Below are 22,776 nucleotides of genomic sequence, written 5' to 3'. Positions count from 1 at the left end.
CGGCCAATGCCAGCAGGAGCAGCCCGGACTGTGAGCCGGAAGCCCTGGCTCGCGCCTGGCTCTGACGGGGACTCGCCGCGCGTGGGCAGGGGGTCACCACCTCAGTGCTGGGGGCAGGGGGGTCCAGGCGGGTAACAGAAAAGAAGGAAGCAGGCGGACGGACTCACGTCCTGAGACGTGAGGTGTGGCCACCACATCTCCTCTCCCTGGTTTTCAAAAGAGGCCAAGCATCTCCTCTGCCAGCCAAAAGAGGGGCGAATCCTTTTTCGCACCTGCTGCCCCAACGTGACTCGCTCAGTGTCCCCACAACCAGGGGAAGGCAGGGGTCTCCCCCGCCGTTTCATGCCTCATGGCAACAAGCCTGTGCCTGAGGCCCGGAGCAAAGCCCCCGGGTCCTGGTCCTGTGTGACACTTCGGGGGAGGGGAGGCATCGCCCAAAGACCCCCGGCGCCTGGGAGAAGCCCGGAGATGGAGGGTGGGCTGGCCCCTCCGTAGTCTCCCAAGTTGGAATAGCTCAATGCTTTCCAACCCTTCTGTCACTGTGGTCTTCCCTGCAAACGACATCTCCCGTGTGAAATGATTAAGCAGGAGCTGCTCTCGTCACCCTGGGGGTGGGAAGAAAAGGCTCTGAATGCCAGCCCCCCCGATCCCCACCCCGGGACAACAGCATGGGACCTGCCGGGCCCAATCTGGAAGTCTGCGCAGCAGGTGAGGAGAGAACGAGCTGAGGCTCGGCCAGGAGGCCTCGCTCACCCCTTCCCCTTCAAGACCCAGACCCGCGGGGTCCCCAACCACCCCTTTTGCCCCCAAAGACCCCCGGCACCCCACTCTACCCACAGACCTGCTGAGGGCTCAGGCCATCTGGCATGGGGCCCAGCTCCGGGGCCGGGGGCTTGATGTCCGTAACGCTGACCTCCAAGAGTCCCATGTCCTCCTCCTCCGAGTCACCTGCAAAGTCAGATGGGCTGGTGACACACGCAGGAGAGGATGACCTAGACTGCTCAGCCCCCCAGGAGTTGGGAACCACCCTGGGCCAGGGTCCTGGGGCCGCACAGGGTCAGAGCCCACAAGCTGCACTCACTGCTGTGCTCTGCTAGATCGGTCGGTCCGTGAATTAACGGGAACGAGCAAGGGGCCACAGAGCAGCACGTCCGGGGCCTCCAGCTCGCCCGATCAGCTCTGCCAGAGTCCCTGTCCCTGCTCAGACCCGCCCACTCCTGGCCCGGAGGAAGCCAGGCCGCCCGTGTCTCCATCACTATGCACTAAAAATAGTTTTCTTCTGGATGCCCAAAAGGGGGAAGAAAGTAAGCCCCAAGAAGAGTGGGGCTCTTTGGCTGTGCGTTTTCAAGTTTTCATCACAACTAATGCAGACAGACCCAAAAGGAAAAAGTTCAACTGGGCGATGCAGACCCGAGTAGAGGCAGCTCTCGGACAGAGAGCAGGAGACAGGCCAAGGATCAGGCAGAGAGAGAGAGAGAGAGAGAGAGAGAGAGAGGTCAGGCAGAGTGTAGGGACCTGGCTTTGGACGGTTCTGCCCCCACAAGAGAGACACAGGCACAGGGAGATGGGACCCTAGCTGCTCAGGACTCTGACACCCAGTGGGGGTGGCCGTGGGGAAGCTGACCAGAAAGAAGGGGCAGCGACCCCTGAGCAGGGGGCCGAGGGAGCAGGGACACCCGGGCGGGCCCTTACCTGAACAGGAGACAGAAGAGGAGGAGGAGGAGGGACAGCGGACGACAGTGTGGGGGTGGGGGTGGTGAAGGCCCTCCTGCCTGGCCCACATGGTACCCCGGGCATCACTCCGCACCCACCCCAGCCGCCGGCCCCGCGGCTTCCTCTTCCCCCATGCGCCACCGGGCAACATTCTTGGCCAGTGATCCGAGCCCTGTCGTGGCTATTAATAACACCCGGGTGGGAGGGTCACTTTGGGGAAGGCTCTGGGCCGGCGGGCGGGGCGGGGGAGGGCCGAGGGAGAGCCCGCTGGCAGCCTGGCCAGTCTGGGGGTGGGGAGGGTGACCAGGGACCGCTCGCGGCCAACCGGCCTGTCACCCTGTCCACCCTCCAGGCCACCCCACCGAGTCTGAGAGGACCCCTCCGCCCATCCACAACCCGGTCGGGGGCCGGGGCTCTCCCAAAGGTTCAGGGTTGTGCCAAGTTCACGCAGTGCTGGAGTAATAAGCCTATTTCACAGATGAGGAACCTGCCGCCCTGAGAGGGGCGGAAGCCTACGCAAGGTCTCGCAGCCAGGGGGCCGGGGAGCCGGGATCGGAAGCCAGACCAGAGAGCTGCCACCCACCAGCACACAGCTCCACTGAGTGACTGCCCACTGAGAATTACACCTGCCACACAGGAGCCAGGAGCCGTGCCGGGCTCTTTCCACGCACTGCCTCGCTCACCCTCACCCCGGCCCCTGAGGCAGATGCCGCAGCAGCCCCGTTGCACAGATGAGGAAACTGAGGCACAGAGAAGGAAAAGCACGTAACTTTTCAAGAGGGCACAGAGTCTCGAAGGCCTCCCTGGCCTGAACGCCTGTGCTAACCTGGCCCCCGTCTCTCACTGGTCTCCCGGACCCTCACTCCAGCCACATGAAGCCTCTGCTTTATCCTTTCTGTCCCTGTGTGTCCCCAGGCAAGTCACTGAGCCACTCTGTGCCTGTTCGCTCGTCTCCAGATGGACACAGGACAGCCCTGCGTACCGTCCGGTGTTGATGAGGATTGAGCAAGGAACCACAAAGACCGTAAGAGACTGCCTCGCGCACAGTAAGTCCCCGATACGTGTGGACGATCGCGACAATCATTTCTCGAATGTCTCCTACTTCCCCACTCCCGGGCCTTTGCACACGCTTGCTCCTGTTCCCTGCCTCACCCCCCCCCCACCCTGCTACCTAACTGACCCGCGTCCTCCTGCTCCCAGCCCTTCCCTGACTGCTCATTCGCACTGCACTCCTCCCTGCTCCTGCCACGTTTCCCCGCCACTGCTTGTCCGCCTCTGACCGTCACTTCCTGTTTATATTCCTGGAAGAAATGCCGCTTCGTTCATCTTGGTGGCCCTGCACCCGGCACAGGGTGTGGCTCTCCGTGGGTGTTCAGTAAATATCGGCTGCCGGGCCGATGGGTGACGGATAAAGGAAAGGGTGGGAGCGTCCAAAGAGGAGGCCGGGTAAGCTGCACAGCATAAGAGGCGGGGGGCCCAGACAGCCAGGACAGAGACCAAGGGCAGGGCCGCTGGGCCCCAGACCAAGGGAGAGGCCCCAGGGCCCCCAATACGAGGTAGACCATACCTGCCAGAGGGTGGGAAACTAACTGGGACCAGCCGGAGAGCACTCCGACCACCGAAGGAGCCCAGAGCCCGAGTGACTTCGCCCACCGTCCCCGCTGTCACACAGCCGAGTCCTGACCCTCCCGCCAGCCAGGCCCACGGTGCCTCACCGAGGACGTCCTTCCTGTGCAGAAAGGACACTTTGCGCATGACGGCCATCCTCGTCTTCTCCAGCCCGTCCCTGGTCCCGCTCTTCGCAGCCTTCATGAGCTGGGTCATCTGAGCAAAGGCAGAGGGGCTCATCAGAGAAGCCGAAGGAGCGCCCAGGACGCCTGCCACCAAGGGCCACGCCACCCCACGCAGGCCTCCCAGCCGGGGCCGCGCACATCATGACCCCAGGGCCCGTTCACTCCCAGGGACGTGGCGGCAGAGGCCAAGGGGGACAGCCAGGCAACGCCGCCCAACGCATCCCAGGAAGGGGTGAGAAGGGGCATTTGTGCCCTGGAGATCACCCCGGAGGAACCCTGTTTACTGGCAAAAGGAGGTCTTAACCCGATGTCTCCCTTCGGGACAAAGTACACGGGTAGGCGTCAAATGAAGGGAGTGGCATGACACGGGAAAGACCCGAGGCCTGGAGCGCCAGGCCTGGGTTCAAATCCCAGCCGTGCCTCTCGGGACAAGTCACTTAGCCTCACTGAGCCTCAGTTTCCTCACTGAGCTGCGCCAGGATCTATGAGGACTAACAGGGGCCAGGGAAGCACGCCGGACAGTAAGATGATCTGCGCAAACGGCAGCGGTTACTTTGGGGGCAAGCAGAAGGAAGTGAGTTCACACCCCCACCCCATCTGCCAAACCCAAGTGAGGCCCCCGTCCCTTGCCCCCCAAAGCAGCCAAGTTTCTGACTGCGCCGAGGCCCGGGAAGGGGAGGGAAGGCCGGAGCTGCCACGGAGCCGAGCACAGCTTCCCCAGCGTGGGGACGGACCGCGGCCACCACACCTCGCGGCAGGCAAAGCAGGATGTGAGGCGGGAGAGGACGCGCGCCCAGGAGGGGGAAGCCGCGAGCTGAGCACTGGGGGAGCCTGGGGCCCGCAAACAGAGCCGCTGTCCCAGAAGTTATCCCTGCACCGCCCCCCCAGCCCCCAGCCCTGGCATCTTCCCCGGCACACAGTCAGCCCTATCCCACAGAACTTTTTTCACTGATGGAAATGCTGACTCTCGGCGTGCCCACAGGGGGTCCACCAGCCACCAGTAACTCCTGGGCCACCTGAAAAGCGGCTCTTGTCACTAAGGACCTGAAGTCCCGGTTATATTTAATTGTAACTGATTTAAACGTAAAGAACCACATGACTATCATAATGGGCAGTGCAGTTCTAGAACACTCTCTCCTTCCTGAAACTCTCTGCTGAAGGCGGAGAGCACTCCCCTGGGGGGCTCTGGTCCCTGCTATCACCTTCCTCCAAGCAAAGCCCCTGGTCCCCAGTGGAAGGGCCCGGAGCAGCGGGGTTGCCAAAAACCCATGGGGCGTGAGGCCTGGGGCACGGGGTGGTGGTGGCTTTTCAGGAACAATGCTGACTTCTGGAAACACCCCTCGCCCCCCCACACACACACCCCGCAGGAGGAAGGGGAAGTCCCCTGGGGCCTCCCTGCATGGAAATGGTAAAATTCTTCAGTAGTGGTTCTTGGCTTCTAGGAGTGGGGCTCGGGGGTCAGAAACACCTGTGATAATCTAAGGAGAAGCACGGATGTCCGACCCCAGAAACTACACAGAGACGCTCGTCCTCCTCTGGGGGTTGGGAGGGGTCACAAGCCCCAGATTGGAAACCTCTGCTCTGAGCCCAGTTCCTTCCCGGAAGAAAGCTGGGGCAGGCGGCTATCCTACAAACTCCTACTTCTCTTGCCGTTTTCCTGGGCAAAGAAGAGCAGCAAATGAACACCCCGGGAGGTGTCCCCACCATCAACCACGGTGCAGAGGCTGGACCAGGCGTCTGACTCCAGGGTCACAGCCGGGGCAAGAACAGTGGTCATAAGAATCTTCCCTTCAAGGCTCCCTCTCCTCTCTGGGCCTTCGCCTTCTGAGAAGTTAAACCTGCCCCCCTCAGGTCACAGGCCCCCCAAGGCGTGTTTATATGAACTATAAAGTGCCTCCCCTCCCCCGCCACCTCCTCCTCCTCCCCCCCTCCCCCTCCCCCTCCGGGGAGGCCTCGGGTTCTGATGAAACAGGACGTGGCACAGGATGGACAGCAGACCCAGGTTTGAATCCCGGCTCTGCCACCGACCAGCGCTGTGACCATCAGCCAGTTACTTCTCTCCAGCCTCGCTGATGCTAAATGACAGCAGTAAGACAGCTGCCTCCCCGGATGCCCTGGGGACAAAACAGTCAGGTGTGTAAGTAATAGTGGCCACCAGCCACTGAGCTCTTAGGTCACACCAAGCACAGCACTGAGCACCTTATAGATCTGAGCTCACCTAATCTTTACATCTACCAGGGGGCTGGTACTGTTAATGCCCCCATTTCACAGGTGAGGAAACCGAGGCTCAGAGAGGTCAAGAGACCTGCCCGGGATCACAAAGAGAGGAAGTGGTGGGACGGGGATTCAGAGCCAGGCCTGCAGGCCTCCACAGCACATAGTAGGTGCTCAACTAAGAGAAGTTCCTGCTGTCGGTGTCATCGTTATCCAGAAGTCTGGGTCTCATCTAAGACCAAGGTGTTGTGATTTCTCCTACAGACTTCCTTACCCTGGATCTCTCTGAACGGCTCAGGGCGGGAGGAACGTTCAGCATCACTCACTAAGGCTCACATCTCTCCGGGCGTCACCCAAACCCACCGCCACAGTTACCAAATTTGCAGATTCCTGGGCCTCGGTCCAGACCTACAGAATCAGCATCTCTGGGGGTGCAGCCCAGGAGTCTGCATTCTCCAAAGCACCCAGGTGATTCTGAGGACCCAGAGTTTGCAGACCGCCCCAGCCCAGCCCAGCCCACCCCCCAGGAATTCTGGCACAGTGACAGTTTCACTCGGAGAGAGAGGCGAGAACGTGGAAAGGAGCGGGTGCCGGCACCACCGGTCCCGGCACAGGTGCGAGAGGCGGCCAGGCTCCAGCATCGGGGCGGGCCCCTGCCAGGCCGCCGGGGGACAGACAGACAGTACCTTACAGTCGTACTTGTGCTTCAGCGCCTGCACGTCTCTCCCCCCGGCTCTTAAAGCCAAGATGTCTCTCTTAGTCCTGGCGTATCTCTCCTTTAGCCTAGTCAGGTCTGGAGAAAGCTGGAGCCCCCAAGCAGCCAGGCAGAAGGAGAGCAGGTGCGAGGAGCAGGCGGGACGGGAGGACACAGACAGGACAACAGAGGAAAAAGGAGACCAGGTGAGGTGGGACGTGGGGCCTGGGGATGGCTCCCGCCGGGGATCGACTCCAGCAGCGTCCCACCCCAACGCGCAGGCAGTGGGGGCTGGGAGTCCTGGCTGCTGGGGGGCCAGGGGCAGGGGACCAGCCGGCCCCGCTCAGAGAAGGGGAACAGTGCCTAGAGGACAAGGACTGTGTCTCAGGCATCCCCCCATATGCCAGGGGCCAGCGAGGGGCTGGTGACACAGGAGGTCCTTGGCAAGTTTGTGAGATGGATGGATGGGCAGGTGTGTGGGCAAATGCACAGGAAGACGGGCGAATGGACAGAGAGCTGGTTGGACAGACGGATGGACTATAAACAGAGGGATGAGTGGTTGGATGGACAGACAGAAAAATGGCTGGATGAGCAAATGGATAAACTTGGGTGGAGGACTGCAGATCTGGGTAAATGGACGGACAGATGAACAAGAAGACGGATAAAAACCCGGGGGGACCAGGGGACGGATGGAAGCAGTGCCGTGCCGGTAAATATTTAACACGCGCTTCTCCAGGAAATAGACCCCTGCTTTATTGGCTTTCCACGATGTCACTACGCCACCATGGCGAATTTCAAACCACTAGTGTGACGTCGCTGAATGCGGAGTCGGAAAGAGCGCGCAATTGGTTCCTAGTTCTCCTGAGCTAGGAAGAGCGGACTCTGGCACACCGCTGCAGGAAGGAGCGGGCAAACAGAGCAAGGGATGGATGGACGGACGGACGGATGGACGGAGGGCCGGTGGGCGTCTGGATGGAAGGAGGGGTGGCTGACTAGCTTACACGCCACCTGGGAAGACGGATGGATGGATGGAGAGACAAACACAGACATTCAAACGCGTGAGCTGTGTGAGCAACACTGACATCCGGTGAAGCATTCAGAACGCCAAGAAGGTACTACTTCCGGAGTAGACCAGGAAACGGACCACGAGCAGGAGCGCTGGAGGCAGGCGGGCCTGGGTTTAAGTCGCCACCCCCTGCTCACTAGCTGGAATAGTGTCTTCACCTCTCGGAGGGACACCTTCCTCACTGGGAAAGCGGCCCGGATGATAACCACTTCACAGAGTTACTGAGAAGATGGAATGGGAAATACGTGTAGACCCCAAGACTTAGCAAGCGCTCAAAACATGGAAGCTAGTATTACACTATCTTTCAGATTATAAGTGCTCAATATTTGTTGAATGGGTGGATAGTTGGTAGGATGGATGGATGGATGGATGGATGGATGGATGGATGGATGCATGGATGGAAGGATGGAAGGATGGATGGATGAACGGATGGATGGATGGATGGATGGATGGATGGATGGATGGATGGTTGGATGGAGGGAGAAATGCAGGGATGGATGGATGGATGGATGGATGGATGGATGGATGGAAGGATGGATGGACGGATGGATGAACGGATGGATGAACAGATGGATGGTTGGATGGAGGGAGAAATGCAGGGATGGATGGATGGATGGATGGATGGATGGATGGATGGATGGACGCATGGATGGATGGATGGATGGTTGGATGGAGGGAGAAATGCAGGGATGGATGGATGGGCGGATGGATGGATGGATGGATGGATGGATGGATGGTTGGATGGAGGGAGAAATGCAGGGATGGATGGATGGATGGATGGATGGATGGATGGAGAAATGCAGGGATGGATGGATGGATGGATGGATGGATGGATGGGTGGATGGATGGATGGTTGGATGGAGGGAGAAATGCAGGGATGGATGGATGGACGGATGGATGGATGGATGGATGGATGGATGGATGGATGGATGAAGAAATGCAGGGATGGATGGATGGATGGATGGATGGATGGATGGATGGATGGACGCATGGATGGATGGATGGTTGGACGGAGGGAGAAATGCAGGGATGGATGGATGGATGAATGGATGGATGGATGGATGGATGGATGGATGGACGGATGGATGGATGGTTGGATGGAGGGAGAAATGCAGGGATGGATGGATGGATGGATGGATGGATGGATGGATGGATGGACGCATGGATGGATGGATGGTTGGATGGAGGGAGAAATGCAGGGATGGATGGATGGATGGACGGATGGATGGATGGATGGATGGATGGATGGATGGACGCATGGATGGATGGATGGTTGGATGGAGGGAGAAATGCAGGGATGGATGGATGGATGGATGGATGGACGGATGGATGGATGGTTGGATGGAGGGAGAAATGCAGGGATGGATAGATGGATGGATGGATGGATGGATGGATGGATGGATGGATGGACGGATGGTTGGATGGAGGGAGAAATGCAGGGATGGATGGATGGATGGATGGATGGACGGATGGATGGAAGGGAGGGAGGGAAGGAGGGAGGATAGAAGGAAGGATGCTTGGATGGATGAATAGATGGGTGCATGGATGCATGGACAGAAGGACGATGTGTGTTCTTTCAAATCTTGTGTGATGTTGAGTTGTATACCACTTACTGGCTGCGTGACCCTAACCATATCATTTAGCCTCTCTACACTTCTGTGTTAGGGTCTCTGATCAATACCATGAGACTCTTAATCCAAATAACACCAACCACTTTAGGGTATCAGGAAAATCACAGGAAACCGCTTTGTAAACTGTACCACACTATGCAGAGGCTCTCTATTGTCAATGCAAAGAAATCGCAGGACAGGGGGCACCTGGGTGGCTCAGTCGGTTAAGCGTCCGACTCGGCTCAGGTCATGATCTCACGGTCCGTGAGTTCGAGTCCCGCGTTGGGCTCTGTGCTGACAGCTCAGAGCCTGGAGCCTGCTTCAGATTCTGTGTCTCCCTCTCTCTCTCTGCCCCTCCCCTGCTCGTGCTCTGTCTCTCTCTGTCTCTCAAAAATAAATAAATGTTTAAAAAATTTTAAAGGAAAAAAAAGAAAGAAATCGCAGGACAGGGATCCTTCTGAGAGTTACTCAGACTCCCCACAACTGGAGAGAGGCTGGGGTTTGTCCTGAGCCCTGGTTCACCTGTAAATTGACACAATAAAATCATAAAGCCCCTGGTTTTGCACTTCCCCTCTGCCTCTCTCAGGATTAGAAGAACCCGGATCAGAGATCAATTGCAGACTGGTCTGGTCTGAGCAGGGGAGTGAGCAAGGCTGAGGTCAGAGGTCAGAGGTCAGAGCTGGCGTTTCTGCCCAGTGCCCTGGCCAGCTGGATCATGGTAACCTTAATTATGAAGAGGTCACAGTCAGGAAAAGGAAAAATCCAATGCAGCCCAATCCACAACTGGTTAGGAAAAAAAAAAAAAAATCCCAAGGACCATGGGTGGCCATCAGCAGGTACTTATTAACATAATGGGACCAGGCCCCTGCTTACATCTGGGTCAGGTGCTTCTGAGGGGGTCCCTCTGCAGACCACTCGGTCACTTTCTTTGGCAAAAATCCACCTGCTGAGGGCTGGCCTTCTAAGACACCTGAAGCAGGGACAGCTTGCAGCTGGACGGGAAGCTAGGCCCCCGTGAGACTCCAAGGACAGGGCAAAACACCACCAGATCTCTGCGGCCCCATGCCCCACAGCACACACAAGACACGGCCAAGCAGCGGTGGCCCCAGAACGTTCAGCCACGGCGGTGCCAGGCACGGAAGCAGGTGGGCCCCAAGCGGCCCAGGAGGGCAGAGTGCAGCAGGCAAGGTGCCAAAGGAAAGGTCCCTCCACAACCCTCACCTCCCTGGGGGCCTGCTGTCTGGGGAACAGGCAGGCCGTGGCCCGCAGCCAGACAAAAAGTCCTCCCGGTTAGAAATTCCAAGAACTCTGCCACACTGTTTGTCTGCTGACGAAGGGTCCAAAGCCCCTCGCTTGAGGGTCTGAGGGACAAGAACTAATGGTCGGCCCCCAGAGACTCCTCCCCTGGGGCCCGGCCATGGTGAGGGCCAGCCCAGGGAGGGGGCGCCTGGGTGGCTCGGTCGGCTGAGCGCGAGACTTCGGCTCAGGTCACGATCTCACAGTTTGTGGGTTCGAGTCTCACGTGGGGCTCAGTGCTGACAGCTCGGAGCCTGGAGCCTGCTTCGGATTCTGTGTCTCCCTCTCTCTCTCTGCCCCTCCCCTGCTTTCACTCTGTCTCTCTCTCTCTCTCTCTCTCTCTCAAAAAGCAAATAAACATTTTTTAAAAATTTAAAAAAATAATAAATAAATAATTAATTAATAAAAAAACTTGAAAAAAAAAAAAGGCAAATTGCCAGGCTTCCCCCCACCCCCAAACCATGAGCCGGAGTCCCTGGGAGTGAGGCCCTGGCATCTGCGATTTCAATCAGCTCCCCTCGTGGTCCTGATGCTTATATAAGACTGAGCACCAGCACTGGGAAGCCCAAACTCAGCATCTCCACACCTCCTGCCCTCTGAGAAATGTGTGGCAGGGGCCTGGGAAAGTGGCCCAGGGGGATCAGGAGGGACAGCCAGAGGCTGAGAACAAGGGCTGGCCCAGGCCTCGAGCTCCCCCTGCCCGCACCCTGAGAAACGACTGGGCACAGGGTAGGTATCATAGACGCTTAACTTTATCCTAGGGAGATACCAAGGCCATCTTCCGTGGCCCGGCCCACGGAGGCCCGGCCACAAGACCACATTCGAGAGAGACCTGCTCCGCCCCCAGGCCCCTCGAGGACTCGTAGGCGTGGGTGCCGCTCTGGCCGGCAGCCTTCCCCCAGAGGGGTTCCTCAAACTCCGAAAGGGGCAGGATGCACTAGGAAAGACATGGGGTGCCATAACCCCAGCCTAGTCCTGGGGCCCCTGCCTTCTCCCTGCACCACCTTTGGGTATCTGTCATGTGCGACTTTTCACAAAGAGGCTGAGAGGGACCCAGTCACCTCCGGTTGGGCAGGGCCTGCCTCTAAGAAGTGGTTCCCATTAAACCCCAAATCTCAGCATGGCTAGAATCTGCTTTCTGCTGGCTTCTGTAGAACAAACGGGAGGAGCAGTCTGTCTCAGGAGGAAGCAGTCCGTCCTCCTCTCGGCTTCCGGCTCCTTCCACGAAGCCAGCAGAATGAACCCTGTTCCAGGCAGAAACCAACGCACGGATGGCATCTCAAAAGACCTCGGAGGGGCTCAGTAGGTTGAGTGTCTGACTTGATTTCGGCTCAGGTCATGATCTCACGGTCGGGGGACTGAGGCCTGCGTGGGACTCCACACTGGTGGCACGGAGCCTGCTTGGGATTTTCTCTCTCTCTCTCTCTCTCTCTCTCTCTGTCCCTCCCCCACACTCTCTCACGATAAATAAGCTTTTAAAAAAAAGATTTATAGTACATAAATAAATCAATAAAAGACCTTGGAAAGAGCCCGTGTCTTAGCCACACAGCACCCACCCCCCCGCCCCTCCGACCTTGCTCACTTCCCCAGCGCAGAGGAAGGCACGGGTCTAGGACGGCTCTGAGAATTGCATCCAGTGGGGCAGGGAGACCAAAAGGATCTGATCTAAGTACCAACTCTAATCGGCCGGCGGGGCTGCCTGGAACCTGTGTTGAGGAGGCTTCTGAAGTCTGATGTGAGCCCAAGAACATGGTGGTCCTTGCCAGGGTCTGCCGTAGGAAAGGGGTGTGGAAGCACCCGTGCCAGGTGCTAACCACACCCAAGCTGGGTTCAGGGCTCTCCACAGTCAAACGGCAATGCCGGGGGGTCGCTTCCTATGCTTGGGGTACCCGGGCCACCGCCCCTCTCACTGTACATTCCTGGGGGCGGGGGGGTTCCCTAACAGGATACGAGCCTGAGGCCAACCCTTCCCACCCTCCTCACCCCCTCCCCAGGGGGTCCCGGAGTCCTGGCCGGGTGAGAGGTGCCCACCCCTTACCTTGGGCTGAAAGGACACTCGGTGCTTGGCGGGCTCGGCCTCTGGCTTGGCCTCCTCCCCCGAGTCCTCACTGTAGCTCTCAAACTCACTGGAGCTCCAGCCTAGGTCCTCGGGCTCCCTGGGCGCTCCGTCCCGATGCACATCCTCGTAGAGCAGGCTCCTCTCCGCCCCTGCAGGCCAGGGAACAGGGCTGGTGAGGGGAGGCCCCGGCACCAAGGCCACCAGACCCGATTTCTGACCCAGGCAGGCAGGTGGGGCTCCGCCCCCACTTCCCGGTCCACAGAGCAGGGGTGAGGACCACACAACATCCACCTGGTAAGCGAGGAGGACACGAGAAAGACCGGAGAGGCACAAGAAACGCGTCGGGAACGCAACAGGCTCCTTAACCCCCTCCCCCCACGCCTCAGTATTGCTCTTCTGGGATCTGAGTGCTCATCCTGGGCCTCGGGGTATGTTTCAGTGGGAAAGACAAGACCTAGAACCAAGTCCTGAATCGGGCCTTCAGCTCCAGCCCCAGCATCCTCCGGGGGGGGGGGGGGGGGGGGGGGGGGTGGGGGGGGGGGGTGGCAAAATGGAAATTGTCGGGAAATCTGAGTTTCCCATGCAGGTCCAGAATGGCCCAGTAGGGGGCGCGCCAGGCCCAGCGTCCAGGAGTGTTCCCTTGTCTTCCAAAGCCCCACTGGAGAAGTGGGGGACAAAGAGCTGAGAGTCCACTGGCCAGGAGAAACAGGTCCCCTCAGGGGCCTGGGTACTCCCAGGGTCCCTGTCAAATCCGGAGTGAGATGCTCAGCTTTGAGGCTGAGGTGGGAGAGCTGCTGTCCAGGTAACCCCAGCTCTCCCATCCCGAGACCTTGGCCTTCGCTCCCACCCCTCTGGGCTGCACTTCCTGGCCTGCCACCTGAGGGAGAACCGAACTGCAGGCCTCACCGAGGCCAGACCCCCAAAAAGCGCACCAATATGAAAATGCCTTTGTCAACGCACAAGAAATACAGCACTGGGAAGGGTTTTTTTCAAAAAATCTGCTCAGAACAGGGAGCTTTGGTTATCGCAGACCTCTCTGCAAAAATGGCGACAACAATAAGCCAGAAAAGGTCGAGTAAATAAAATATGAACCAAAAGGTCTAGCAAAGAGTGTAGCACATGGCAGGCGCTCAGCAAAGAGCAGCTGATCCTTGCTTGGGGGGGGGGGGGGGAGGGAGTGTCTTCGTGGGCCCGGGAATCATCCCACTGACCCCAGAGCCCCTACCGGAAAGCTGGGGAGTGTGGGGTCTGGGAGACTGTCACCCAAAGAACAGACACACTGAGGCTTAGCGGGGGGCTCCGGTCTCAGGATGAGGAGGGAGCGTGAGGTTATTTTTAAGCAAAAGATAATAGTAACTAACGTCTCCAGGGACAGGAGCAGCTGGTAACCAGGCTATGACCTTTACAAGACTGGGTCGACTGTCTTATTACCGCAGCAGAGGCCCGATGACCGGGGAGTAAAGGGGCAGAGCCCAGTTCTTGGGGCTCCCTCTGAGGAAGAACCCAGGCAGCATCTCGAAGGCCCACCTCCCCACGCTTCCATGAGCCCCGGCCTCCCACCCGCCTACGTCCTCGGTGACAGCCACCTCTCTTGCTGGATTCTCCCGCAGCCCTAAGGTCGGCGGGGTACAAATAATCACCACCTCATTAGAAACACAAGAAAACAGGGGCCTGGAGAAGACAAGTGGCTTGTCCAAGGTCAGACAGTGCAGAGAGAAGGAGCTGCAGACTCAGGCTCCCTCCACTCACCACGCTGCCTTCTATGAGGCCGGCTAACCTGACCACCTCCTGGGCTCATTTCGAAATATTCTCTCCAGTGGAGACAGTGCCACCAGAGTCCTGAGCCTGGGCCAAAGCCTCAGCCTTCAGGGGCCTCACAGGGGTCCTGGCTCCCACCCTCCGCTTCCCGGGGCCTCGGGCTTCACGAACGGCTTCCCTCTGCAAAGCACGGACCACCACCGGCTCAGTGCTCTGTGTCAATTACCTCACGGCAAACTCACAAGCCCAGGATGCAGCTGTTATTGTCCCAAATTTACAGATGCGTCAACTGAGGTCCAGAGATAGGAAGCGGTTCTCTGATGTGACACTCCCCAGAGCTTCAGAATGACAGTCCATGAGGTCAGGATGATATTCTGATGTCATATGAAGAAGCCAAGGCCTGAAGGCACGGAGCTCTGTGCCCTAATCGGCGGCAGAGCTGGGATTTGAACCAAGGGCTGCGTGTGCGGCCCGCTGCTCAGCTGACAGCCTCCTCTCCCGTGCCCACTGAGCCCACATCGGTCCGTGAAGGTCAGTGCTGGGCCCTGGCAGACGTGGTAATGACAGCACCATCGTTTGTGCAGTGCACCTACCGAGGGCCAGCCCTGAGCTGACCCCCCGCTGAGGGCCAGCCACAGCCTCCTGGGACTCACCCTCCCGAAGCCGTGAGGGTGGGGGCCCTCGGATGGGTGTCACGGTCCCCCACTCGAAGGCTCAGGAGCTGATTCCCAGGCTGCCTGCTTGTAACCACCTCGGGGTCAAATGCAGGATGGAGTATCAGTGATCCCTGTTCAGTGAAGATCCCTGTTCAGCCAAGTAATGTGTTGCTTGATTTGATTCACGCGGGAAGACAGCCCAACAGGGCTAAACAATGGACTGCGGCCACTCAAGACCTTCGGCAAGACCCCACTGCCTCCCAGTACAGCGTGCCCTTCCCCCTCCTCTCCCTGGATTCAAAGGAGCAAGCAGCAGGGATGTTCCAAGCACCTCTCGGACTTGCTAAAGGGATGTGCATACCATCAGCCCACCTGCCCCTGCCCCTGGAACAGGAGTCAGGAGCATGGCTGTGGGCGCCCTGGGGCCTTGTAGTGCTATCCGCGTGTCTCCCCCATTGGACTACGCACAGCCCAAGATGGTGACGGCCACCCCTATCAGACTAGAAGCCCCTCAAACACGGGCTGTGTGATCTGGAGCCGGTGTCTTAACCTCTCAGATGCAACTGTCCCCGGGAGCCACTGGGCCTGCCTTGCTGACCTCAAGGGGTTGACAGACCGGTGGGAGCAAACGTGCGTCATCGGTCATAAGAGGCCACCCAAATCCTCCCGGGGCAGGGGACAGAGCAGCGGACTTGGAGGCAGAATAACCAGGTTCAAATCCCAGCTCTGCCTGTAGTTTCCTCGTCTGTACATTGAGGCCACGATACCCCAAATCAAAGTTTCTAAGCAGATTCCAGGAAACCAAACACAAAGAGTCGCTACCCCGATGTGTTTGGGCAAAGGCGGCTCTGACCGTGAAGTTACTAACCATCCCTTCTCCCTGGATCTGAGTGATGCTCTCTCCTGCTGGGTGACTGACTCTATGCTGGGGGGCGGTTGGGGGGGGGGGGCAGCTGGGGCAGACTTACCCCCATCCCACCCTGCTTCCTCTCTACAGCCATAATCCCACCGCCCCCCCCCCCCCCCACCGGCCTCCCTGGGCCCAGACCAAGCAAGGCACAGGCTTTCTAGAGCCCTCTCTGCCTCAGCGGTCAGGTTTAACGAGCTGCCCTTCTCCCCAGCAGCCCTGGGAAGCCCAGGACTATACCACCCCGTTCTCCCGAGGCAGGAATGGAGGCTTGGGGAGGTGAAATGCCAGGTCCGGCCTCGCCGCCAGGGCGTCCCAGCAGCCAGCCGGGGGTCCCGAAGCCCAACCCCGCCCAGCCCCGGCCTGGCCACGCCCCCAGCCGGCACCATCCTCTCCCAGGACGACCGGAGGTTGGTGAAAGCTGGAGGCAGCTGCCAAGGCCGGGTGGGGTGGGGAGCCAAATAGAAGACGACCCTTCCCAGGCCCTGCCCCCCGGCCCGTCCCCGAAGGCGGCACAGAAGCGCGGAGGAGGCCTACCAGGTTGATGGGCATCCAGGTTCTCGCAGGGCACGTCGTCGTAAATCACATCTTCTTCCAGGGCGGGGAAAGTGAATCGGTCGACTGGGAGCGAAGGGAGAGGACAAGAGCGCGCTAGGGGCGGAGGCGGCTGCCGGGCTGCCTGCGGGACTGCGCCAGCCGGCGGCTCCCTCCCGCCGCCCCGCAGCCCTTCGGCTGGGCCCGGCCAGCAGCCCTCGGCCCAGCCCCTGGGGAGCCCCTGCCGGCTGCTCTCCTCTCCGAGGACGCGCTTCCGCTGCTTCTCCCGGGCCTCCCCCGCAAGGCACCCTCCTGGCGAGCACAGCAGACCCCCACTTGCCTCCCTGCCACCCACAGGCCTGCCCATCTGGCTGACGCCGCAGCTGCTCGCGGCACCTGCAGGGAGCATGAAGCCGACCCTGCGCCTGTGCCCTGGGGCCCCGGGGACATCTTCAGGGGCCCAGAAGCCCTCACGGGACTTACCCGAAAGGAACTACCTCCCACCCAGAGGTGGCCGGGCAAAGCAGCCCTACTGAGGACAGGGAATGGGGGGAGGGGGGTGGATTTGGAGAGTGGGGTTAAGGAGAGGCCCCCCCAAAACTCAGCCAGCAGGATCCTGACTGCTGAAGAATTCAGCAAACGAACACATCCCTCTGCTAGTATTTTGCTGGGCTGGAAGGGGGCAGGGCAGGCGCGCACTCTGCCCCTGTTAGCAGCTACCAGGATGGACACATTAAGGAGGTCTCCCCTCAGGGCGCCTGGGCGGCTCAGTCGGTTAAGGTTAATAAGCCCCTGACTTCGGCTCAGGTCACGATCTCACTGTTCGTGAGTTCGAGCCCCGCCTGGGGCTCTGTGCTGGCAGCTCGGAGCCCGGAGCCTGCTTCGGATTCTGTGTCTCCCTCTCTCTCTGCCCCTCCCCTGCTCGCACTGTGTCTCTCTCTGTCTCTCAAAAATAAACATAAAAAAAAAAGGAGGTCTTCCCTCAAAACTGTGTGCCCAACCTCTGCCCTCTTTAGGGGTGTGCCCCCCTCCACAGAGCCAGGGTTTGGAAAACCAGTCCCCACCCTGATGGGAGCCTGTCTTCGCCCCATCGCCCTTCGCAGAAGACACAGGACCAGACGGGCTCTGAAATCCCCATGGTCCTAACTGCAGTGCTTCTGGCTGTCCCGGGGCCCCCAGGGCCCCCAGGGCCCCCGGGGTCCCCAGAGCCTGGTCAAGCCTCACCCTCGACCCCCTCCTCCACCCCCATACGGACTCTGTTTCCCACATGGCTCTGAGACCTGCTCACCTCTCTTCAGGTCCCTAGTTCTGGCCATCAGCCTCCCCACTGGGCTGCAGGCACCCCACCCTGTCTTATGGCTTTGCCCCCACCCCACAGCATCTCCAGCTCCCCTCTCGTGGTTCCCTGTTGCCTTCGGAAAAGCAGGGCTGGACGGCCCCAGAAGGAGCTGGGGACATGCAGCCTCACCTCGCCCCAATCACCCCTTGGATGCTACCCTCCGTCACACCAAGGCCGTTGCTTCCCAGGGTGCCAGATGTCCCCCCTCCACCCTGGGGCTGGGGGGGACTGGGGCTCCTGCACAGGTGGACCCTGCCTGGATGCTCTCTCCCTGAGCCCTGCTCCCGCCTCTCTGCCTTCAGGACTCTCAGGTTCTCCTCACTCCCGCCTCCCCCTCCTGGCACCTTGCCCTCTGCAAGGTGACCTCCTGCCTACCTGGTGGCTTCTGCTCCCGAGAGGGACCTCGTCTTGGGCAGCAGGGCACCCCACTGCCAGCCCATCCGCCCTGCTGTAGGAGCTTCTGGGTATTTGGGGGAACAGATAAGCGGTCAAACACACGATCTACTCCTGGACCATGGCTCCCATCGGGCAGGAGACGGGGGGCAACTCCCAGGCATGGGCAGCGGCCGGCCCCCCTCAGAGCTGCCACCAAGCCTGCGGCAGCCCACCCAGGGAGGACGCCCCTGTGGCACGGGGGAGCCCACATCAGCCCTCTGGGCCTGAGGAAGGGGCTCTAAGGTTATCACGGTACCACCTTCCTGAGCTAAGATGAGGTTTGGGGGGGGGAGGGGGGGAGGGGGGCACTTACTCCGGCGAGAGCTCTTCCGCTTCCAGCTGGAGCGCCGGACCCCGGAGAGAGCAGCACCCACAGCATCCCCGTTGCTCACCACCGGTGGTACCCTGCGGGCCAAGAAACAGAGTCAGGGAGCCAGCGGGGACAGGGACGGTGCCGCTGAGCAGGGAGGGACGGGACGGCCGGCTCCTCCAAGCCTCTGGTAGCCCCTCACCAGGACGGCAGGGTGCATGAGGTGCAGGGGCGGGGGCTGAAGCCCAGGAGCCCCTGGCCCCCAAAGCCGTGAGTCAGGAGAGCGGGGGAGGCCGCCGCTGGGCTGGCCTTGAACAAGCCCCTCCCCCTCTCAGTTTCCCCATCTTTGGAAAGCACCCTAAGACCCCAGTGCTGAGGGTCAGGTGCCTGGATGCAAGGGCACCCGTCTTTCTTCCGGGGCAGACTCAGTGGGCTGGCCATCGCCCATTCTCCTCTGGGCAAGATGGGGGCTGGGGTCGGGGGACCCCTGCCTCTGTGGGAAACGAGGTCTTGGAAAGCTTCACAAAACCAGGCACGGGACGCAGAACTTCATCCCCCACGACGTGAGGATGGGCCGGACCCGGAGGCCAGCTTCCCGGCCGCAGACACTCAGAGGGAAAACTAGCCAGGCAGCGAATGCCAGCTCAACCAAGAGGCTGAGTGAACATCTCCCGCGACATCACGCGTGACGCCGTGTACCCCGACGGGATGCGACGAGAAGCCGTCTGTCCTCTGCAGCACTGTAACCCCACGCCCGTAGCCCCAGTCTGATCGCAGGAAGAGCGCCAGACAAACCCAGGCATTCTACAAACCCCTGGCCATGACTCCCCAACACTCCCAAGATCGTGAAAAGCAAGGGAAGAAAGACTACGAAACTGTCACAGACCGGGCTAAACATACAACGAGTACATGCACAACTCCCTGGACGGCATCCCGGAACAGAAAAGGGTGTAAGAAGAAAACCTGGCGAGACTCAGATAAAGCCTGGAGTTCAGTGAATGGTCGTGTGCCCGCACTGCCTTCTCACTTTCAAGAAATGTTCCGTGGTCGGGGAGGCTGGGTGGCTCAGCCGGTTAAGTATTTGACTTCGGCTCAGGTCATGATCTCACGGTTCATGAGTTCGAGCCCCGCGTCGGGCTCTGTGCTGACAGCTCAGAGCCTGGAGCCTGCTTCGGATTCTGTGTCTCCCTCTTTTTTCTGACCCTCCCCCACTCACACCCTGTGTGTGTGTCTCTCTCTCAAAAATAAACAAACGTTAAGAAAAGAAAAGAAAAGAAAAGAAAAGAAAAGAAAAGAAAAGAAAAGAAAAGGAAAAGAAAAGAAAAGAAAGGAAAAGAGAAAAGAAAAGAAAAGAAAAGAAAAGAAAAGAAAAGAAAAGAAAAGGAAAGAAAACGTTCCGTGGTCGTGTAAGATATTAACCACAGGGAAAACGGGCTGTTGGGTATACCCAACTCTGTATGCTACCCTTGCAACTTTTCTATAAATCTAAAACTATTCCAGGAAGAATGTTGGGGGTTTTTTTATTTATTTTTTAAGTCCAGCCTCAAAAAACTAAAGGCCACACCTGCCGATCCAGAGGGACCTGAAACGGTCCAAGACAGTAGCCACGGTTGCCAAGAATTGACTGGAATGTCCCCGCACAAGAGCCCTGGGAGGAGGAGGGGAGGCACACATCAGGAGAATGCAGGAGGAGGGGAGGGAGGAGGCAGCGGAAGGGGTGGGGGGGGAGGAGAAGGAAGAGGGGGAGGGAGCACCTCCCAGGAGCAGCCAAGAGGTGAATCCTGCATCCACCTGTGGGCGCTGGGCCCACGGGGGAACCTGGCCACGGTCACGCTGCCCGAGTGGCAGAGCCAGACGTGGAGCCAGCTTGCCTGGCCCCGGCGAGGGCTCCTACCCCTGCGGCTCAGGGACGAGAGCACGGACGGCTGTGATGCTGTTAATGTTCTGTCTGTGCCGTCCGGCGAGCCACGCTGCCGGGTGCTTGGAATGTGATGAGTGGAACTTCATTACTGGAGCTAAGGGGACTAAAGGACTTCACTTTTAGTTCTGTTTCACGGCAAGTAATTTAATTTTAAACAGCCACCCGTGGCTGGTGGCCGCGTACAGGACAGTGCAGGTCTAGGTGACGGGCAGCCCTGGAGAAGCAAATCTTGGCTCACGTTTTACGGCCAGAAGTCAGCAGTGTCACCCCGGGGTGAGGAAGATGGCGTATTTCAGTCCAGGGTAGCACTTTCCACGGGCCAGCGAGGGACAGGGCTGGGCTAGACCAGGACGGGGTGCTGGGCTGACGGGAGCCACCTTCCCTTCCCTGACACCTTCCCTTCCCTGCGCCCCCCACCTCCTCAACCCAGAGACATCCTGCAGGTGCTCGGACGGGACCAAACCCGTTCCAGCCCCCGTCCATGCCAGCTTGGCGATTTGGCTCAAAAGTGGCCCAACCACAGACTCTCTCTGCTTCGATATGTTGACCACGGCAGGCGGTGACCATTACAAAGCACCTGTTGCGCGCTTCCCGGTTTGCTTTGTATTTCCCGATTTCACTTCGCAAGAACGCAGGCGAGGCAGGCTCTATAATCCTCATTCTGCACGTGGAGACGCAGACTCGCAAAGACTCCATTTCACTCGCCCAAAGCCGCTCAGTGCATCCGCGGGAACTGGCATCCACAGCCCAGCCCGTCTGCCTACGAAGTTTTATCTTCTTTCAACCAGACCACTTGGAAGTAGACAAGCGGCATTTAGATATTCAACTACATCACATATTTGCTGTGTCATAACGCCACTGAGCCTAGCTTGAGTGTGCAGACTTTTTAAAAGGAAGGAGAGCGGGGCGCCTGGGTGGCTCAGTCGGCTGAGCGTCCGACTTCGGCTCAGGTCACGATCTCACGGTCCGCGGGTCCGAGCCCCGCGTCGGGCTCCGTGCCGACAGCTCGGAGCCCGGAGCCTGCCTCGGATTCTGTGTCTCTCTCTGCCCCTCCCCTGCTCATGCTCTGTCTCTCTCTGTCTCAAAAATAAATAAAAACATTTGAAAAAAATGTTTAAAGGAAGGAGGGAAAGAGCACTGGGCCTATGCAAGTTCAAGTCTCTGTCCAAGAGAAATCCTAACAGCCAGCCCCAAGGCTGCATTGCGATTCAGCCAGAGAACACCCGAGGAGGCCCTGGGTGAACTCTGAAGGTGACATCAAAAGGCAGTGGGTATTTTTGGGTGAGGGCAGGCAGCTTTAGGAGGGCTCTGGAAATAATACATGACATACTAAAAGCCGGGAGTGGCTGAAATACGAGCCTCCGGGCTAAGCATCACCGAAACACAGCGAACTTAAGTTTTCATTTTATTTCATTCTACGTCATTTCATTCTAAAGAGCCACACGTGGCTAATGGCCACTGTACAGGACAGTGCAGGTCTAAGCCACCTCCACCACCAGAGAAGCTAGTCTGTGCCCCTGGGCTTGGGAGTGGGGATCTTCCAGCAGAGAGAAATCACCTTCGTGCCCACCCCTGCTGCCTCCCCGGCTCAGGCAAGCAGAGCGACTGGGAGCCCCAAGGGAGGGAAAAGGCCAGTGCCTTTGGGTGTACAGGTCTTCCTAGGCTGGGCTGGAGACAATCACCCACCCCCTGCCCTGCACTTGGCTGGTGCCTATGCCGTACCCCATGCTGTGCTGAACGCTTGAGACCCCTTGAGCACAAGTGTATGTCTCACCACGACCGTTTTATAGATGAGGAAACTGAGGTTCAGAATGAACCTCCCCCCAAGTCACCTGGTCAGCAAGGCTGAGCTGCAATCTGCCTGCGAAGCCTCGCAGGGGAAAGTACCTCCCGGGCAAGGGAAGCGGAGGACGTGGCAGGAAATGAGGCTGAGGGTACCCGCTCTGCAGTCACCCAGAGGACAGCCTCTCCCAGCTTCTGCCTGGCCACAATTCTCCGTGGGAGCAAACCCTCCCTTGGGGGCCTCCCCAACACTTCAAGATAACCAAAGAGCCATAAAAGTCAACGAGAGGCCACTGTCTCACGCTTATCTGAGCTTCCGGCACTTTCGACGCCTCTCAGCTTGCACCTGAGAAACAGGCCGGCCCGCTAACAGGAAGGACTCCAGTCTCACGAGGTGACCCCACTGCCACCAGAATGCAGGGGGAAGGAGCCCGGTTCGCAGACAGGAGCGGAGAACAAGGAGTTAGATGGAAATGAGGGGCAGGAGACAGAAGAAAGGACGCCTCTTTGGTCCCCCAACGCCAGTGTCCATTCTCCACCAGACTTAGGCCACCACGCAGCTCCAAGCACCCTCTGTGCCCATCTCCTCGCTATCCAGGGAAAAGCCAGAGATGAGAGGGAAGTGAGTGCCCGGGACAGGAGGGACCTGCTCTGTCCTGGCCGCCCCATTCCGTCAGCCCCAGCACACA

The 22,776-nt window shown here is 59.1% G+C and overlaps 1 protein-coding gene across 10 annotated transcripts in view; it reads right to left on the bottom strand.

The window, feature by feature from the left end:
- The window catches only part of ARHGEF10L (Rho guanine nucleotide exchange factor 10 like), a 144,160-nt gene that overhangs the window by 71,174 nt on the left and 50,210 nt on the right, over positions 1-22,776 (bottom strand). For 2 of the 10 annotated variants that reach the window (XM_042993796.1, XM_042993797.1), the window contains exons 5-11: positions 18,388-18,479; positions 16,304-16,387; positions 12,425-12,594; positions 12,060-12,155; positions 6,407-6,523; positions 3,429-3,537; positions 842-948 (exon numbers count right to left, since the gene is read on the bottom strand). In XM_042993796.1, coding sequence (XP_042849730.1) covers positions 842-948; positions 3,429-3,537; positions 6,407-6,523; positions 12,060-12,155; positions 12,425-12,594; positions 16,304-16,387; positions 18,388-18,479 — 775 coding nt within the window. Of the gene's footprint in view, positions 1-841; positions 949-1,081; positions 1,379-1,692; positions 1,865-3,428; positions 3,538-6,406; positions 6,524-12,059; positions 12,156-12,424; positions 12,595-16,303; positions 16,388-18,387; positions 18,480-22,776 lie in introns of those variants that run through there. The other 8 variants (XM_042993798.1, XM_042993799.1, XM_042993801.1 and 5 more) reach the window with 5 other exon arrangements.

The sequence above is a fragment of the Panthera tigris genome, chromosome C1 (assembly GCF_018350195.1).
Source record: "Panthera tigris isolate Pti1 chromosome C1, P.tigris_Pti1_mat1.1, whole genome shotgun sequence".
NCBI lineage: Eukaryota > Metazoa > Chordata > Mammalia > Carnivora > Felidae > Panthera > Panthera tigris.
Note: the sequence above shows the minus strand (reverse complement) of the source record. Positions and strands in the feature narration are given on the sequence as shown.